At 41.1% G+C, this 22,193-nt stretch overlaps 1 protein-coding gene across 1 annotated transcript in view; it reads right to left on the bottom strand.

Annotated features, from left to right (window-relative positions):
- Positions 1 to 1,147: 1,147 nt before the first annotated feature.
- LOC137412049 (uncharacterized) overlaps positions 1,148 to 22,193 on the bottom strand; it is a 39,798-nt gene continuing 18,752 nt past the window's right edge. The window contains exons 2-4 of the mRNA XM_078781149.1: positions 21,066 to 21,196; positions 7,171 to 7,456; positions 1,148 to 2,242 (exon numbers count right to left, since the gene is read on the bottom strand). Coding sequence (XP_078637275.1) covers positions 2,061 to 2,242; positions 7,171 to 7,456; positions 21,066 to 21,196 — 599 coding nt within the window. The 3' untranslated portion in view covers positions 1,148 to 2,060. The remainder of the gene's footprint in view (positions 2,243 to 7,170; positions 7,457 to 21,065; positions 21,197 to 22,193) is intronic.

Raw genomic sequence — 22,193 nt, 5'->3', positions numbered from 1 at the left:
ATAGAAACATTTTCACTGCCTATGGACAAGAAAATGGCTCCGAACTCATTGCGCGACGCTTCACCATGCAGCAAGACAAACACCCAACACACACTGCCAACGCAACTAAGAAGTTCAGCAGGTGGAAAAAGTGGAAAGTTTTAGACTGGCCAAGTCAATCTCCTGATTTAAATCCAATGGAGCATGAATTTCACTTGCTGAAGAGGAGACTAAAGTCAAAAAACCCCAAAATAAACAACAACTGAAAATGGCTGCAATAAAGGCTTGGCAAAGCACCTCAAAGGAAGATACCAAGGGTTTGGTGATGTCAACAGGCCACAGGCTTGATGCAGTTATTGCTACTTTGTTGATGGGTCAATGCATAACTATTATACCACTTTCATTTACTTTCAGTGAAACTGTTCCTATATTTATGCTCACATAAAATGGGGGACTGAACATAAAGAGTGCTATTGTTCTACAATGGTAAAACATATATGCATAGAAATACCAAGAAATACAATCTGACCTTCTGTGCTCTTATTTTATATATATATTTATTTATTTATCTCAAATACAAATTTCTGGAGTATACAGCAATAATAACAAATTTGACTTCATTGTTCCAATACTTATTGAGGGCACTGTATATATACTAGATTGTTCGTCGCAGCTTTGCTTGCAAAGATATTTAAAGTTTTTTAATTTTTAGATATTTAAAGATATTTAAAATTTTTTATTTCAACCAAAAAATGAAAAACATGGCTCGTATCTACAACACTAGCAGAAGTACCCGGCGTTGCCGGGCGGGAGAGAGGGGTGAGGGGGGAAGCAGGGGATGGGGGAAGGGGAGGGGAGGGTGGGGGGCGAGAGGGGGGAAGGAATGGAGGGGAGGGAGAGGGGGAAGGGTAGGTGGAGGCAGGAGAGGAAGGGGGTTCATATATATGCTGGTGGGTGAATGTGGCGTTCATCACGTTTCTGAGTTAAGTGTGATGCCGATCAGGAAGAAGAAGCCATACTACCAACTTCGTACACTTCCGGAATTGTTTGATTTATTTGTATTCAAATGTCTGGTGATTGTTTTGTATTTATTTATGCGAATGTGTACTTGTATATAACTGTCATTAATTTTAAAAGGCTTAGGCACTATCGAGCGATTTTTTTTTTTAACTCCAAAAAAACGAACTTTATCTTTTTCAAATTTTTTTTTTTTGCCTAAAACACTCCCAGGCACTCACTGATGAACCTCTGAAAGTTTGACAAACATCCGTTCAGCCAACTCTGAGAAAAATGGTGACACAGACAGACACACACACAGACAACATCTCTCTTATATAGTAGATTGTTATACAACATTGTTAGTTTTGTTGAATAAATTTGCTGCTATTGCGACCCAAATATTTTGAGGATGTCATTAATCTAAAGAAGAAAAAAAAAGAATCGATTAATCAATAAATAATTAATAGATTGATTAATCGATAAATGAAAAATATTCTTTATAGCCAAATCACTTGGTCACTGTCGTGTCCAAATATCAGCTTCCTAGCTCAAAAGGTGCCTGAGATATTGCCCAGATGAGAAAGGAAACAAATAAGTACTTAATTAATCGATACTAAATAAATAACTAATCAATTCATTGTTTAATCAAAAAACAAAAAATACCATTTTGCCAAAGCACTTGTTCACTATTGTGCCGAAATTTCAGTTTCCTAGCTCAAAGGATGGCTGAGATATCAGCCGGACAAACAAGAAAACAACCGGAGTGAAAACTGAGTACTCTTTTTCAGCGTGCGTCATTACCGGGCCCCCTTCGGTGCCCGGCAATGACGTCATGCAGCACCTGGGGATGGCATAGGAAAGGAGCGGTGTAAAATACCAGATTCAATGCCGTAACGATTAGAGTGTCCATTCTGAGTCTGGGGAGTTAGTGGTTTGCACCCCAGCTGAGTCATACCAAAGACTTTAAAAGTGGTATGTGCTGCTTCCTTGCCTTGTGTTCAGCATTTAGAAAAGGTTTGTTACAAAGGCAATCTCAAAGTTTGTGGGTTAAATTGTCAACAATGCAACACAGAGAATTGGTGTCAATAATTCTTACTCTGAACAGTCATTGAATTATAAATATAAATTCCACATACAAATTGAACAATGAATAAGAAACAATAATCACAAACCTGCATCGTGCTATTTAGCTCCTCGTTTGATTTGACACAAATATTTTCGTTACCGGTACGTGTGGAGCGTTGCAGAGGGTCTGTGTAAAGATCTGCAAATACATCAGACAATTGCAAATGAAACGACACAATGCAAGTAAGAAGTAATGTACGTTTACGGTAAAATAAACGGTAAATAAACAGTATCATCTCGGTTGGTCTTTTCAAACAGTTGGATAGTTATGGTATGATTAAATAGATGAGGACCCAGAAGCCTCAACTTGTATAAAGGGAAAATAAACTCTGGGAAGATTATTAGAGCTAATCTCCATCAAACATTTCACTTTGCTTCTTTTTCTGAACAACATGTTCCACAAAGCCGGAAATGGAATATTAGTGGATCCTCCATTAATTACTGTGCTTCCCTGATTGAATTTGAAATGTCATGTACTCTCAAGGCATATACTTAACAAGGGGAGATGCAGAAAATAGGGCAAAATGGAGGAGATTGTCAAGGGGACCGCAAGGCTAACGCCCGCTCTAGCAGGGAAAATGGCCTTAAAATGCCTGTTGTATATATTATACTCCAAGGCAGATTAGGTAAAACAAGACATGTTTTAAAAATCCTTACATTGTTTCTATTTTATTGACAAAACCAACCTTATATTATCAATCAATTTCTCACACCATGATGGACATGCCAAAATATTTGTTATTTCACTATTTTTATTTTTATTAGTATGTTTTAAATTACACTTTGCTGTTCAGTGCAATGGATAGGAATAAAAACACCATGGTGCTTTCCTTTATTTTAAAATAATAATAATTATAACTAGACGGATCACCTACGACGGGCAGTTATGACTGGGATCCAATCTGCCCCACTTTGATACAACCCTGCTTTGATCGGACACGTGATCCATTAAGTCCTCTATATAAAACTGAATTCAGAATTGGATTTTAAATATTCCAAAAAATATATGAGGGGTCCTCAGGGTCTTGGTTGTCTGAAGGGTCTTGGGGGTCCTAAAGGGTCTTCAAATGTCTAAGGGGTCTCTCTCGGCAGTCTAAAGGGTCGAAAGGTACATTCAAATAGTATGTAATTAAGAGACGTTTGTAATTAATAGACAGGTTGCCACTGAGTTTAAACAGTAAGTGATTAATAGATAACCTGAAAAGTCACATGTCTGGAGAAAACACTGTAGGGTGCCTTCTTCTTCAAACAATAAAAAAATTCTGGCTGCCAGACCATGTGACCGAACATGTTGAAATTTTAAACAAGTATTCCCCTTGACGACTAGAACATAATTTTGATGGAGCGGTTCAGGAAAATATATATTTTAAAGATTTTCATTCAATTCAATATTGCTGCCAGACCATGTGACCTATGAATTATTTATGAATACTGTGGTATCCACAAGGCATGGATAACAAGTGTGTGAAGTTTCTACTAGATCTGTCCAGCCGTTCTGGAGGAGTTGATTTTCTGGAGGTTTATTCTTCTAGCTCAAAAAGAGCCAGAGATACTACCCGGATGAGAAAGAAAATAAATGAGTACTTAATAAATCAATAATAATTAAGAAATTAATTTATTAATTAAAAAAATTTAAAGCACCTTTTCCCCAAAGTACTTGTTCACTATTGTGGCCAAATTTCAGCTTCATAGCTCAAGGGATGTCTGAGATATTGCCCAGACAAACAAGAAAACAAACAAACAAACAAACAAACGGAGTGAAAACTGAGTACTCCCTCTCGCCGTGTCATCACTGGGTCACCTTCAGTGCCCGGGGATGACATCATGCAGCGCCTGGAGATGGGATACGAAAGGAGTGGTGTACAAAACAAACGGAGTGAAAACTGATTACTCCCTTTCGGCTCGCATAATCACTGAGCCCCCTTTGGCGCCCGGTGATGACGTCATGCAGCGCTTGGAGATGGAATAGGGAGGGAGCAGTGTACAACAAAAACAATAAGTATCCATCTTAGAAGAGGCATATAGGACCTGTCAAGGCAGTTTCAATGGCTAACGAGTACAATCCTGGACAATTCAACACTCCAACACCGAATACTCTATTGGCTTATTAGCCAAGTAAGCTGGTACTCATTTTGCCAACCTCGAAAGGCTGACGGGCTGAGTCAACCCAACTGGTGTTAATTTAACAGAACGATAGGGGCTCAAACTGAAGACTCTAAGATCTTTAGCGAGCCACCATAATCATTATGCCAACACCAGGCATTCCTTATTTTTTTTAATACTGTGTAAACCACAATAATGTGTATCCATCATTCCACAGTTGGTCAAGTGACTTTTGTGTGATTGTGCTTTGTGAAAGCGATAGTCATGCGGAGTGCTTTAGTACATTACACGTAATTTCAGTTTGACGTTCCATACACAAGATTTCCGGTAGGAGGTGGCGCTCGCTTGGTAAAGCATTGGCTAGCTTGAGATATGATCCTGTTTCAAGTGCACTGGTGTTTGAACCTGTTCATAAAACGTTGACGCTAAACAGCACGAGGACTGGCTGATTTATCCAAGCAGTATCGACCAAGAACATGACAGATTTTTCCTTATAACGCTCTTTTTAAGCAATGTACACCCATTACATACTGTGCAAGTTTGAATAATTATTGAAAAGTTATTAAGATCCAGGGAAGTACAGGGTCATTATGCTTCAGTCATGGCATGAAGGTTAGGGTAGTACAGATTCCTAAGGTAAAATTTTAAAAAATCTAAATTCCTCTATTGGCTGTATGTGCCCTTGTTCCACTACATCAGCTGCTCTACAAGGAAAGAGCAACGAGATCGGAGCTAATTTAGAGGTCGTGCCAGATTATTGTTTTTTTGTTATCGAACTAGTGAAGGGATCTGGTGAAATGGCATTTAGTTATGGTGAAGACCCACTTTGTTCTTGCACTTTTCAATTTTAAAGCACAATCCACAGAACTCTCAAGCTCAGCCACCAACAGTGGTGAAACTAATATGGCACCCGGTAGAGCGAATACCTCCCCAAGGCAGAACAGTTTGTTTTGTATCCCAATGATAGGCTGGATCGGGATTCGGACCTGAACCAAAATCGAATCGGCTTGTTCTTGTCACCGAACCAACTCATTCACCTAGTTTAGTCATAACTCGTCCATAACTTTTTTAAATATCATGTTATATATCGCTTTTTGCCCGATCTCTCAATGGTGAAGAATCACTTCAAAAAATTAAACAATTCTCGTATCTGAATCCACGTTCAGATCTTCACCAAAATCGAATCAATTCTTCCTCGTCACACACCCAACCTCTCCACCAAGTTTTGGCCAAATCCATCCACAACCTTTTGAGATATCCTGCTATATATCGTTTTTGGCCCTATCACTCGATGGTGAAGAATCACTTAAAACATTCTACTAGACGGATCCGGATCTGGATCTTCACCAAAATTGAACCAATTCTTCCTTGTCCCACACACAACCTCTCTGTCAAATTTCTTCCAAATCTGTCCGCATCTTTTTGAGATATCCTGCTGCAGTATATATCCTTTTTGGTCCCATCTCCCAATGGTGAAGAATGAATGAATGAATGATCGTTTTAAGGCCATTTTCCCCGCTAGAGCGGGGGTTAGCCTTGCGGGCCCCAAGACAACCATGGTTCCCTGTTTGAGGCAATATTTTTATGGCCGGATGCCCTTCCTGACGCCAACCCTTGGTCACGCTCTTACGATGCGCAGGGATACGGTGTACCTATTCTAAATTGGGGTACACACCGGGATCATTCATCCCAGCAAGCTGGTACTCAATTTGCCGACCTCGGAAGGATGACAGGCTGAGTGAACCACCCTGGCGTTAATTCAGCGATCGACCGGGATTCGAACCCAGGATCCTAGGATCCCAAGTCGGCACCCTAACCGCTAAGCCAACACCAGGCTTAAAGTGAGTGAAGTGAAGAATCACCTAAAAAAATTATACTAGCCGTATCCGAATCCGGATCTTCACCAAAATCGAATTATTTCGTCCTTGTCTCACACACTACATCTCTGCCAAATTCCGTTCGAATCCGTTCACAACTTTTTGAGATATGTTGTTCACAAACAAACAGACAGACAGATGAAAAATCACTCATAGAGCGACACTTGGCAAAAGAGAACAAAGCAGAATGGCAGTCAGTAGAGCATCCTTTTGACCTCTTAAATAATTGGTGGTTGAATTCAGTAAGCTGACATGAAAATCCAATTCAAATTTCAAGTCAATAGGATGAAAATTGAGGATTTTTGAAATTTAAAATTGTTGTTGACCTTTGGCCTATGTTACTCTTTTGGCCTATGTTGCTCTTTTGGCCTATGGTGATCTCAAAAATAGTTGGTGGTTGAATTCAGTTAGCCGATATGTAAATCCTGTTCAAATTTCAAGTCAATCGGATGAAAATTGAGGATTTTAGAAATTTGAAAAAAGTGGTTGACCTTTGGCCTATGTTGACCTTTTGCCCTATGTTGATCTCAAAAATAGTTGGTGGTTGAATTCAGTTCCCAATATGTAAATCCTATTCAAATTTCAAGTCAATCGGATGAAAATTGAGGACTTTAGATATTTGAAATGGTTGTTGACCTTTGGCATATGCTGACCTTTTGGCCTTTGCTGATCTCAAAAATAGTTGGTGCTTGAATTCAGTTTGCCGATATGAATATCCTATTCAAATTTCAAGTCAATCGGATGAAAATTGAGGATTTTAGAAATTTGAAAAAAGTGGTTGACCTTTGGCTTATGTTGACCTTTTGACCCCAAAAATATATAGGATTTTGTCGGACCACGAACTCTACCATTTGGTAAAGTTTTGTGAAGATCGGTTTAAAATTGTGACCTGTAGGCAAGTATAAGTGAGCGGACAAACACAAACAAACACACAAACCGGAGTGAGTGATCAACATACTTGAAATTTTTTTTTTGTTTTTTTTTGCCAAGTAACAAACAGGGGTGAAATCATAACCTCCATCCACCTTCGGTGGCAGGGGTAATAAATGGTCGATTAAAAAGCAACCTAGGCCAACTATAGGCCTACCTGTTGTTAGAGTCATGTTCACATTTGAGGTGGTGATGTTAGTGCCGTCTGTGGACAGTATTTCAGTTTGGTAATCCATGCCAGGAAGTAGCGAGCATATGATGCAGAAGTGACGGTGTTCGGACACGTGCACATTGCAGTCTCGTTCCCAGCCTGAGCTACCATTACGGAGTTTCACAGCAAAGGAGCAGTTTTCATTCCCGTTCCAAGAAGTCCATTGGAGCTCGATAGAAAAAGGACCGGCAATAGTGTGGAGATCGTGCAAGGCACAAGTGGTTTCATTAAACTGATAAAACAAAAAACATGAACAATCACTATATGGTTCCTTTACACACTAAGATTATAACTCGATGCACAATTTGTTGTGCATAGAGTTGTGCATAGAGTTACAACAAACACAAACACAATTTGTGTTTGTTGCAATTCAATGCATTAAAGAAAGAATTTTGAAATTTCACACAAAACCATCCAAGTTATGAACAGCACATTCAGCGTTATAGGTTAACAGCTAAATACATAGAATACCGTACGCAATACCTACTATCTGGGCCAATTGCTTCAAGTACCAAATAAATATAGAAGAAAGCCAAATATAGAACTATAGAAGAAATATGGAAGAAAACAAATTCTTCAGCCTCAGCATGAAAGTTGTTTAAATCTTCCTTATTTGACAATTGCCTGAAAAACGTAACATGGAAAGAAACTTATCCTGTTTCAACTGCACTGGTGTTTGAACCTTCAAAAACGTAAACGTAACAGACACATGAAGTATATAATAAGGGGAGCGGTAGACAAGCTGGGGAGAGAAGGGGAAGCACACAAACACAACATTTGAGAGGAGGGACATCGGGAGATCTGTGGGAGGGAGAGGGCTTGGGGGGAGGAGGCGTGGGGAGGAGGCAAGGGGGGGGGGGGGGGGGGAGAAGTATAAAACACAAGGACACTGCAAGGAAAGAAGTTGGTATTTCAAAAAAGTGGATCTGGGGTAAAATTAGCGGGGGTAGAAAATATCAAGGTTTTGGATGGGGGAAGATAAGAGATGGTGGTGAACAGCTGTTTTAAACACCTGGAGGGAGGAGTGGGATTGAAGAGAGTGAGGGAGTTTGCTCCAGAGGCGGGAGAAAAGAGGCATGAAGGAGTGAAGGTGAGCAGAGAGTATTGATTTTGGCAGTTTAACCATAAGAGGGTTGCAGGCAGATCTTGTGCGACCTGTAGGAATATTTGGGGGACAGAGCCCAGAGAGAGCTGGGGAGGCAAGGCCAGAGAGGAGTCGGTAGAAGACGGAAAGACCACCAACCTGCCTGCAGTGAGTGAGTGAAAGGCCCTTGGAGTTAGCTTCATCGCGGGAGATTCCAATGATTCTGAACGCTTTGGTTTCAACAGAGTGAAGCCGAGCTAGGTGAGAGGCAGGAGCACCGGCCCAGAGGGGCGAACAGTATTCCATTGAGCTGCGGATGAAAGCCTTGTATGTGGTGAGGAGCTCAGGTGTGCCAAGGAAGGACTTCGCATAACGGAGGATGCCCAGTCAGCGACTGGCTTTCGAGGCCAGATTTGAAATGTGGATTTCCCAGGAAAGATCATGGCAGATAGTGAGACCCAAAAGCTTGAGTGACAGAACTTCTTGGAGAGGATAATTCGGAAAGTGGATTGGAGGGTTGTCCAGTCGGTCTTTTCAGAGAGACATAGTAAGAGTGTGAGATTTGTCAGGATTGAAAGACATGTTCCACTTGTTTGACCAGTCTGTGATTTTGTCTAGGTCTGCAGAGAGTGAGGTGGCTGCAGACTGCCGATCTGAGGGATGAGGAATGGAGCGGCAGAGAGAAGTCATCAGCAAAGAGACAGAGAGGATTTTCACGAGAGTCAGAGAGATCATTGATGAAGACCAGAAAAAGCACAGGGCCCAGAACACTGCCTTGGGGAACTCCAGCCGGAACAGGAAGGGGAGATGAGAGAAACCCATTCAGGGCCACACGTTGACTACGACAAGAGAGGAAGTCCGCCAGCCATGCGTGGAGATTTCCATGGATACCATAGGAGGAGAGTTTGGTGAGCAGAGCGGGGTTCCAGACCGTATCGAAGGCACGTGATATGTCAAGGGAGACAGCTCTAATTTCCTGTTTGGCATTGAGGACCTCCATCCATTGTTGAGACAGCAGAAGCAGCATGTCCAGAGTAGAGTGACCTGGTCTGAAACGAAATTGATGATCAGAGATCAAGCCATTGGAGAAGAAGAAAGATTTCATATCTGAAGCAATGATGGATTCCATGACTTTGCTAATAATTGGGAAAAGGAAGATTGGTCTGTAGTTGCAAGGATCTGTTTTTGCACATTTTTTGTGTAAAGCCGTGATGTTGGCTGATTTCCAAGGTGATGGCAGATGACCTTGAGCAAAAGAGAGGGTGAAGAGAACAGAGAGGGAGTGAAAGAGCTGCAGAACAGGATTTTAGGATCCGTGGGCTGATGCCGTCAGGTCCAGTTGCAGAATCAGAGTCGAGGGTTGACAGAAACTTTTCCACCTTGTCAGGAGGAAAGGACACAGCGTCCAGGAGCAGCTGGGTACAACTGGGTATGGTGGGTACAGAGAGGGATGGGTTTGGGACACAAGATTTAGAGGCAAACACAGAGTTGAGGCATTCGGCTTTTTCACGTGCAGAGTCAGCTGTGCAGCCATTTGAGGTAAGGGAGGGGATGAAGAGGGAACAAACACTAGAAACAGATTTACCAGACGCCACCAGGATTTGGAAGAGGAAGACAGATTTGAGAGTTCGGTCTTGAGAGTGGATAGATAGTTTCCTGGCTCTCCTGAGGGTGGACACACACTTGTTTCGAGCTTTGTGAAAGGAAATGAGATTTCCTTCCGTTGGATTTGCTTTCCAGGAGGGGAAGGCAAGATGTTTCTGGGCAACAGCCTCACCACAAGATTCCGTGTTGCATGGACGGGAGGAAGGGTATGACAACTAAAGACGAGATGGGATAAATCTGTGCATGACAGAGAGCAATTTACTTTGGAAGAATTCCCAGGATGAGTTGATGCCAGAGGCGGTAGAGATGGGAGACCAGTCCAGATGATTTGTGGCTGCTTGAAGACCGTGCCATTTGGCCTGAGTGAAATGCCAGACTCGTCGACGCTGAGGAGGCTCTCTGAGAATGGTCAGAGAGATGTCCACTTGAACAAGCACTTGATCAGATGAGCCAATTGGAGCAGAAGAAGATCAGCAGACATTTGCAGGGAAGTTAGTCATAACCAAGTCAAGAAGAGAAGATGCTCCGTTGACTGAGATCCGGGTCGGGAAATTGACAGATTGTGTCAGGCCCAGTGAGTCGCAGAAGTCCTTTGCTGAGGAGCCATGGCTGGTGAGAGAGGTACCCACACCCAGCCAACTGGCATGGTGACAATTGAAATCACCACATATGAGGAAGAGAGAGAGAGTTGGGATGAGTAGATATAAGTTGGTCCATATTATCAGACAGCGAGATGTAGATGGAGTCATCACTGTTTGGTGGACGGTACAACACACATATGAACAAAAGGTGGGAGCGAAAGGGAGGCCATAGCCAGAGGTATTCCTGGGGGTGAGGTGGGGAGAGGGCAGTGCATGGCGATTGGGGAAGAGAGTTTTTGATAAAGATAGCAACCCCACCTCCAGGACGAGGCTCAGGTCTATCTATCAGGTCTACCGGAGGAGGGAGTAACCCGGGAGAGATACTAAGGAATCAGAGACATCATGAAGGAGGAACATTTCTGTTAAGCAGATCAAGTCTTGTTTGTCAGAAGCAACCTGTATGGAGAGATCAGTCAAGTTTGAGCGAAGGCCCTGGATGTTTGAGGTCCATACCGTTAATGAAGAGGGAGGGGGACTATCGGATACAGAACAGGGGGGGGGGGTGGGGGGGGTGGGAGGGGTAGGGTAAGATGTGGAAGAGGAGGAAGAAGTAGGGAGAGCTGTTGACAGTGTGTCAGAGATTTCACAACAGCTTGGAGAAAAGAAAGGATGGGGCAGGCAAAAGGTTTGATGGTGATTGGGTGAGGCACAGTGGGGTGTTATTTGAGGGGGGGGGGGGCAGAGCGAGGCAGAAGGTTGGGGGAGATTGAGGTGAGAGTTGGAAGGGGGAAGAAGTGGGGAGGACGCTTTGAGGAGGAGGGGTGAGAGGGGGGAAATGGAGAAAAATGAGGGAGGGGAGATTTGAAGGGGGGGGGGGGGTGAGGGGGGAGTTTATGAGGGGAGGGGTTAGGGGGGAGTTTAGGAGGGAAGGGGCAAGGGAGGGATTTGAAAGGGATGGGAGATGGGGGAGATTTAGAGGGGAGGGGTGAGGAGGGAGTTTAGGAGGAGAGGAGTGAGGGGGAATTTTAAGAGGGGAGGAGCGAGGAGGAGTCTAGGAGGGGAGGGTTGCGGGGGGAGTTTAGGAGGGAAGGGGCAAGGGGGGAGATTTGAAAGGGATGGGTGATGGGGAAGATTTGGAGGGGAGGGGTGAGTTTGGAATCTAGAAAGAGTTGTACGATTAATGGGAAACGAACATTTATTGCAAAATGAGTTTCTTGTGACCTTCGAGTCAGAGATACGTTTAAGGATGCTGGAGGGGGGGGGGGGGGGGTGGTGGAGTGCCGGTGAGTTTAGGGAATGTCGGACAGAGGAACAGCAAGAGATGGAATTTTTTTTGGAATGAATAGATTTGGTGAGCAAGTCGAAAGCAACCTTTTAAAGAAGAAAAAGAAAAAGGTGTTATAATATACGACAGAATACATCACTTCAGGGGAAAGTTTAAACATTTTTAAATTGAACAGTGAAAACTATCTGGAGAAATGGGGGTGAAACACATGGTCGAAGAACAAACGAACGAATAAGACAAACGAATAAACAAATAAGAACAAAGAAGGAAATGCTTTTTGTTTTTGTTTTTGAGTTAAGATTGTTAAACAAGGAAGTATAGGGTGAAACGACTGGGAAAAACTGAGAGAACGAAAGTAATTGGACCACAATCGACCGCTGAGATAGTCAGGTTCACTATGTCAATAAATTATATTTCGTTCAAAATCATAGTAGATTAGCAAACCTATACATTTTTGGAAACGTTATAGCATAAGGAAACTAAAAATCAATGTTTACATTTGGAGAGATACCTGTATGGCGGCCATTTTGGATTTTCAAAATGGCCACTGTAAAATACATATTTTGTTCTATTTCTGCCTCTAATTACCCTAAAAACTTTTTAAAATATACTAAACCTATATTTTCAGGGACAAGGAATCCAATGAAAGTATCAAATTAGTGCTATGGGGAATGGTAAGACACGAATCAAAAGTTTTGAATTGCAAAATACTGTCTTTATATTCGCGATAAATTGCATAATCAAATACATGTTATCATTTTGTACAGGCAGTTAATAAGATCAAAATGTGTCACAATAATTCATATCACCAAACATACACAGGCAGTCAGCAAAATCATACATACACATGCAGTCAGTATAACTTCACATCTACACAGGCAGTCAATGACAAAATATACACAGGCAGTCAATGGCATCAAACATACACGATTACAGAATATGCCATTTAGAGTTCGTCATCACTGTCCTGTGTGTCGTATCCGACAATATAGTCCGCATCGTTTTAACAGTCCGTTCCACACAAGCAAAGGTCGGTCAAATTGATTGGCAAATCGAATTGGTCGAATGGTCGAATTGGTCGAATGGAATTGGTCGATTGGTCGAATTGGTCGAATCGAATTGGTCGGAATTGGCAAATGTAAACATTGATTTTCAGATTTTCCATGTAATAACGTTTCCAAAAATGTATAGGTTTGCTAATCTACCATGATTTTGAACGAAAAAACATAGTGAACCTGACTAAGAGAAAACAAAGCCTCAAGGTAGGAATCAAGGTAGTAAGCCGCAAAAAACGCGGCACGAAATAACCGACGATTTTTTATACAGGTATGAAAGATTAACACTGATAATCTTCCTAGAGACACACTTAGTCCGTGGGCTGAGTAGGGTTTACATGCACCCCCCCCCCCCCCCCACAACTTAACTTCCCGGGTATGTCCATGTACCCCCACCCTAGGGGTTAGGAAAAAACATGTTAACAGAAAAAAAACTCATTCCCTCATAGTTTGACCTCTGGTGACCTCATTAGTGACCTCATTTGCATATAACACATATCATTGTAAAGAGTGTCCCAGGACAAACATTTTGAGGGGTCATATGCAACCATAGGATGACTAGGTAAAAAGTTATGGCCATTTGAATTTCGCCTACCCCTAATTTTCGGAAATCACTGACACAGGGGGGGTAACATCAAAATATGCGTGGGAGGTACCTTGGGAATGAGTTTTTTTTCTGTTAACATGGTTTTTCCTAACCCCTAGGGTGGGGGGTACATGGACATACCCAGGAAGTTAAGTTGTGGGGGGGGGGGGGGGGTGCATGTAAACCCTACTCAGCCCACGGACTAACTATAGGTACACACACCGAAAGACAAATACAGTTTCGACAAAAATACAATTGTGAACAATATTACTTAACTTCGAAAGCGTGGAGAGCGTGTGCAGCTTCGAAAAACCGTGCCCTCGCCGACAAGATCTCGCGAGATCCAATTTGTTTGTTTTGCATTTGGTATGAAAATGTTTCAAGTGCATCACACTGGTACACATCCAAATTCAAAAACAAATCGGTGCATACCCACACCAAATACAAAACCACTCTGGTATGAACCCACACCAAATACAAACAACAATAGCACATACACACACCAAATATAAAACAACATTTGCACATACCCACACCAAATACAAACAATAGCACATACCCACAACAAAAACAAATAACAATAGTACATACTCACACCAAATACAAAACTAAATTAGTACGTACCCACACCAAATACCAAACAACATTTGTACATACCCACTCCAAATACAAAACATCATTTGTATTTGGCATGGGTACAGACTAAACAACATTTTTACATACACAGACCAAATACAAAACAATATTTATACATACCCACATCAAACACAAAACATTAGTACATACCCACACCAAATACAAAACCACCCTGATATACACCCACACCAAATACAAAATCACAGTGGTACCCATCCACACCAAATACAAAACCACATTGGTACATATCCACATCAAATACAAAACCACAGTGGTACCTATCCACACTAAATACAAAACCACAATGGTACCTATCCACACTAAATACAAAATCACAATGGTACCTATCCACACTAAATACAAAACCACAGTGGTACCTATCCACACTAAATACAAAACCACAGTGGTACCTATCCACACTAAATGCAAAACCACAATGGTACCTATCCACACTAAATGCAAAACCACAGTGGCACCTATCCACACTAAATACAAAACCACAATGGTACCTATCCACACTAAATGCAAAACCACAGTGGCACCTATCCACACTAAATACAAAACCACAATGGTACCTATCCACACTAAATGCAAAACCACAGTGGCACCTATCCACACCAAATACAAAAGCACAATGGTACCTATCCATACTAAATGCAAAACCACAGTGGCACCTATCCACACTAAATGCAAAACCACAGTGGTTCCTATCCACACCAAATACAAAACACAATGGTACCTATCCACACCAAATACAAAACCACAGTGGTACCTATCCACACCAAATACAAAACCACAATGGTAGCTATACACACCAAATACAAAACCACAATGGTACCTATCCACACCAAATACAAAACCACAGTGGTATCTATCCGCACTAAAGACAAAACCACAATGGTAGCTATACACACCAAATACAAAACCACAATGGTAGCTATACACACCAAATACAAAACCACAGTGGTACCTATCCACACCAAATACAAAACCACAGTGGTAGCGATACACACCAAATACAAAACCACAGTGGTACCTATCCACACCAAATACAAAACCACAATGGTAGCTATACACACCAAATACAAAACCACAATGGTACCTATCCACACGAAATACAAAACCACAGTGGTATCTATCCACACCAAATACAAAACCACAATGGTACCTATCCACACTAAATACAAAACCACAATGGTACCTATCCACACTAAATACAAAACCACAGTGGTATCTATCCACACCAAATACAAAACCACAATGGTACCTATCCACACTAAATACAAAACCACAATGGTACCTATCCACACCAAATACAAAACCACAGTGGTATCTATCCACACCAAATACAAAACCACAGTGGTACCTATCCACACCAACTACAAAACCACAGTGGTACCTATCCACACTAAATACAAAACCACAATGGTACCTATCCACACTAAATACAAAACCACAGTGGTATCTATCCACACCAAATACAAAACCACAATGGTACGTATCCACACTAAATAGAAAACCACAATGGTACCTATCCACACCAAATACAAAACCACAATGGGACCTATCCACACTAAATACAAAACCACAGTGGTATCTATCCACACCAAATACAAAACTACAGTGGTATCTATCCACACCAAATACAAAACCACAATGGTACCTATCAACACTAAATACAAAACCACAGTGGTACCTATCCACACCAAATACAAAACCACAGTGGTATCTATCCACACTAAATACAAAACCACAGTGGTACCTATCCACACCAAATACAAAACCACAATGGTACCTTTCCACACTAAATACAAAACCACAGTGGTACCTATCCACACTAAATACAAAACCACAATGGTACCTATCCACACTAAATACAAAACCACAATGGTACCTATCCACACTAAATACAAAACCACAATGGTACCTATCCACACTAAATACAAAACCACAATGGTACCTATCCACACTAAATACAAAACCACAATGGTACCTATCCACACTAAATACAAAACCACAGTGGTACCTATCCACACTAAATACAAAACCACAATGGTACCTATCCACACTAAATACAAAACCACAATGGTACCTATCCACATTAAATACAAAACCACAATGGTACCTATCCACACTAAATACAAAACCACAATGGTACCTATCCACACTAAATACAAAACCACAATGGTACCTATCCACACTAAATACAAAACCACAGTGGTACATATCCACACTAAATAGAAAACCACAATGGTACCTATCCACACTAAATACAAAACCACAGTGGTAGCTATCCACACTAAATACAAAACCACAATGGTACCATCCGCACTAAATACAAAACCACAATGGTACCTATCCACACTAAATACAAAACCACAGTGGTACCTATCCACACTAAATACAAAACCATAATGGTACCTATCCACACTAAATACAAAACCACAATGGTACCTATCCGCACTAAATACAAAACCACAATGGTACCTATCCACACTAAATACAAAACCACAGTGGCACCTATCCACACTAAATACAAAACCACAATGGTACCTATCCGCACTAAATACAAAACCACAATGGTACCTATCCACACTAAATACAAAACCACAGTGGTACCTAACCACACTAAATACAAAACCACAATGGTACCTATCCACACTAAATACAAAACCACAATGGCACCTTTCCACACTGAATACAAAACCACAGTGGCACCTATCCACACTAAATACAAAACCACAGTGGTACCTATCCACACCAAATACAAAACCACTGTGGTACCTATCCACACTAAATACAAAACCACAATGGTACCTATCCACACCAAATACAAAACCACAGTGGCACCTATCCACACTAAATACAAAACCACAATGGTACCTATCCACACTAAATACAAAACCACAGTGGCACCTATCCACACTAAATACAAAACCACAATGGTACCTATCCACACTAAATACAAAACCACAGTGGTACCTATCCACACTAAATACAAAACCACAATGGTACCTATCCACACTAAATACAAAACCACAGTGGCACCTATCCACACTAAATACAAAACCACAATGGTACCTATCCACACTAAATACAAAACCACAATGGTACCTATCCACACTAAATACAAAACCACAGTGGTACCTATCCACACTAAATACAAAACCACAATGGTACTTATCCACACGAAATACAAAACCACAATGGTACCTATCCACACCAAATACAAAACCACAGTGGTATCTATCCACACCAAATACAAAACCACAGTGGTACCTATCCACACCAACTACAAAACCACAGTGGTACCTATCCACACTAAATACAAAACCACAATGGTACCTATCCACACTAAATACAAAACCACAATGGTACCTATCCACACTAAATACAAAACCACAGTGGTACCTATCCACACTAAATACAAAACCACAATGGTACTTATCCACACGAAATACAAAACCACAATGGTACCTATCCACACCAAATACAAAACCACAGTGGTATCTATCCACACCAAATACAAAACCACAGTGGTACCTATCCACACCAACTACAAAACCACAGTGGTACCTATCCACACTAAATACAAAACCACAATGGTACCTATCCACACTAAATACAAAACCACAGTGGTATCTATCCACACCAAATACAAAACCACAATGGTACGTATCCACACTAAATACAAAACCACAGTGGTACCTATCCACACTAAATACAAAACCACAATGGTACCTATCCACACTAAATACAAAACCACAGTGGCACCTATCCACACTAAATACAAAACCACAATGGTACCTATCCACACTAAATACAAAACCACAATGGTACCTATCCACACTAAATACAAAACCACAGTGGTACCTATCCACACTAAATACAAAACCACAATGGTACTTATCCACACGAAATACAAAACCACAATGGTACCTATCCACACCAAATACAAAACCACAGTGGTATCTATCCACACCAAATACAAAACCACAGTGGTACCTATCCACACCAACTACAAAACCACAGTGGTACCTATCCACACTAAATACAAAACCACAATGGTACCTATCCACACTAAATACAAAACCACAGTGGTATCTATCCACACCAAATACAAAACCACAATGGTACGTATCCACACTAAATAGAAAACCACAATGGTACCTATCCACACCAAATACAAAACCACAATGGGACCTATCCACACTAAATACAAAACCACAGTGGTATCTATCCACACCAAATACAAAACTACAGTGGTATCTATCCACACCAAATACAAAACCACAATGGTACCTATCAACACTAAATACAAAACCACAGTGGTACCTATCCACACCAAATACAAAACCACAGTGGTATCTATCCACACTAAATACAAAACCACAGTGGTACCTATCCACACCAAATACAAAACCACAATGGTACCTTTCCACACTAAATACAAAACCACAATGGTACCTATCCACACTAAATACAAAACCACAATGGTACCTATCCACACTAAATACAAAACCACAATGGTACCTATCCACACTAAATACAAAACCACAGTGGTACCTATCCACACTAAATACAAAACCACAGTGGTACCTTTCCACACTAAATACAAAACCACAGTGGTACCTATCCACACTAAATACAAAACCACAATGGTACCTATCCACACTAAATACAAAACCACAATGGTACCTCTCCACATTAAATACAAAACCACAATGGTACCTATCCACACTAAATACAAAACCACAATGGTACCTATCCACACTAAATACAAAACCACAATGGTACCTATCCACACTAAATACAAAACCACAGTGGTACCTATCCACACTAAATAGAAAACCACAATGGTACCTATCCACACTAAATACAAAACCACAGTGGTAGCTATCCACACTAAATACAAAACCACAATGGTACCATCCGCACTAAATACAAAACCACAATGGTACCTATCCACACTAAATACAAAACCACAGTGGTACCTATCCACACTAAATACAAAACCACAATGGTACCATCCGCACTAAATACAAAACCACAATGGTACCTATCCACACTAAATACAAAACCACAGTGGCACCTATCCACACTAAATACAAAACCACAATGGTACCTATCCGCACTAAATACAAAACCACAGTGGTACCTATCCACACTAAATACAAAACCACAATGGTACCTATCCACACTAAATACAAAACCACAGTGGCACCTATCCACACTAAATACAAAACCACAATGGTACCTATCCGCACTAAATACAAAACCACAGTGGTACCTATCCACACTAAATACAAAACCACAATGGTACCATCCGCACTAAATACAAAACCACAATGGTACCTATCCACACTAAATACAAAACCACAGTGGCACCTATCCACACTAAATACAAAACCACAATGGTACCTATCCGCACTAAATACAAAACCACAGTGGTACCTATCCACACTAAATACAAAACCACAATGGTACCTATCCACACTAAATACAAAACCACAGTGGCACCTATCCACACTAAATACAAAACCACAATGGTACCTATCCGCACTAAATACAAAACCACAGTGGTACCTATCCACACTAAATACAAAACCACAATGGTACCTATCCACACTAAATACAAAACCACAGTGGTACCTATCCACACTAAATACAAAACCACAATGGTACCATCCGCACTAAATACAAAACCACAATGGTACCTATCCACACTAAATACAAAACCACAGTGGTACCTATCCACACTAAATACAAAACCACAATGGTACCTAACCACACTAAATACAAAACCACAATGGTACCTATCCACACTAAATACAAAACCACAATGGTACCATCCGCACTAAATACAAAACCACAATGGTACCTATCCACACTAAATACAAAACCACAGTGGCACCTATCCACACTAAATACAAAACCACAATGGTACCTATCCGCACTAAATACAAAACCACAATGGTACCTATCCACACTAAATACAAAACCACAGTGGTACCTATCCACACTAAATACAAAACCACAATGGTACCTATCCACACTAAATACAAAACCACAATGGTACCTATCCACACTAAATACAAAACCACAGTGGTACCTATCCACACTAAATACAAAACCACAGTGGTACCTATCCGCACTAAATACAAAACCACAGTGGTACCTATCCACACTAAATACAAAACCACAGTGGCACCTATCCACACTAAATACAAAACCACAATGGTACCTATCCACACTAAATACAAAACCACAATGGTACCTATCCACACTAAATACAAAACCACAGTGGTACCTATCCACACTAAATACAAAACCACAATGGTACCTATCCACACTAAATACAAAACCACAGTGGTACCTATCCACACTAAATACAAAACCACAATGGTACCTAGCCACACTAAATACAAAACCACAATGGTACCTATCCACACTAAATACAAAACCACAGTGGTACCTATCCACACTAAATACAAAACCACAATGGTACCTATCCACACTAAATACAAAACCACAATGGTACCTATCCACACCAAATACAAAACCACAATGGTACCTATCCACACTAAATACAAAACCACAATGGTACCTATCCACACCAAATACAAAACCACAATGGTACCTATCCACACCAAATACAAAACCACAATGGTACCTATCCACACCAAATACAACACCACAATGGTACCTATCCACACCAAATACAAAACCACAGTGGTACCTATCCACACCAAATACAAAACCACAATGGTACCTATCCACACCAAATACAAAACCACAATGGTACCTATCCACACCAAATACAAAACCACAATGGTACCTATCCACACCAAATACAAAACCACAATGGTACCTATCCACACAAAATTTCGAATCAATTTGGTGTATATTTACATCAAAATAAGTATAAGTATACCGTAGTGTATACCCACACCATATCAATAAGCACATGATTTGTACAAGATGCATTTACCATATTATGTAAACACACCAGAGATATTTGGCCGCTTGGGTTTGTTATTGCAGAAGTTTCATTTCCTCGGGTTTGCTTTTCTGTTGTATTTGTCGATACATTCCACAGGTCTGTACTCCATCTTGCTTGAAAAGGATGTGCAGTATGCCCTGTTATAAACACAGAAAGACCACGCCTTTGAATAACATCCAAAAACGATTTTTCAACCATAATCAGTCTCTTCCACAGCACAAGATACATTTTTTGTATATTCTGTAGTTCCTGTTGATTGGGCCTCACATTGTCGAGAAGGGTTCTGTCTCTGTGTCTGTGTCTGTGTCTGTGTCTGTCTCTGTGTCTGTCTCTGTCTCTGTGTCTGTCTGTGTCTGTCTCTGTCTCTGTCTCTGTGTCTGTCTCTGTGTCTGTCTCTGTGTCTGTCTCTGTGTCTGTCTCTGTGTCTGTCTCTGTGTCTGTCTCTGTGTCTGTCTCTGTGTCTGTCTCTGTGGCTGTCTCTGTGTCTGTCTCTGTCTCTCTCACATGTGGTGAGGCAGTTGTCGTGAAGTGGTTTGCTTTCTCAACATAGCCAGACTTAGGGTAACTTGAGATCACTCTGTAAGGCACCAAAGAGAGTGTCTATCCCTAATTGAAGCCATAAAACATCATCTCGCTAATTTCAAGGCTGAACTCTTGGTTCGATTCTTCCAAAAGGTTCTGGCAGTACATTGTCAAGTCCATCTCTGGTGCATGTGCTTCCAACACCTCACTCTCCTCATGACCTCTGCCTGAGACAAGGCAGAATATCTCTACTCATAGTGTTTGCCTCTAAATGTTGTCCACCCAACACATCGTACTCTGTGCCCACCTTACACTGCCGACCAAACAATGACTTTTGCACACACGAAGGTGGAGAGGGTCCTCAACCCTGTATTGGAGAATGGCCCAGATGTCATCTGGCTCTGCTGCTCAAGTTTATTTCCCCTGTCTGCACTCTTTAACCTGTTATTCACCTTCGACCACCTCCCATCTAGCTAGAACACAGCTAACGTCACTCCTATTCACAACAAGGGTTCAAAGCAGATCTTCTTGTCTGCAGACTGATGAGCTTACTTACAATTACAAGCAAAGTAACAGAATCGATGAGCGCTGCTTATATCCTCTTTCCTTTTT

This window comes from Myxine glutinosa, chromosome 7, assembly GCF_964187855.1.
Source record: "Myxine glutinosa chromosome 7, kmMyxGlut1.1, whole genome shotgun sequence".
NCBI lineage: Eukaryota > Metazoa > Chordata > Myxini > Myxiniformes > Myxinidae > Myxine > Myxine glutinosa.
Note: the sequence above shows the minus strand (reverse complement) of the source record. Positions and strands in the feature narration are given on the sequence as shown.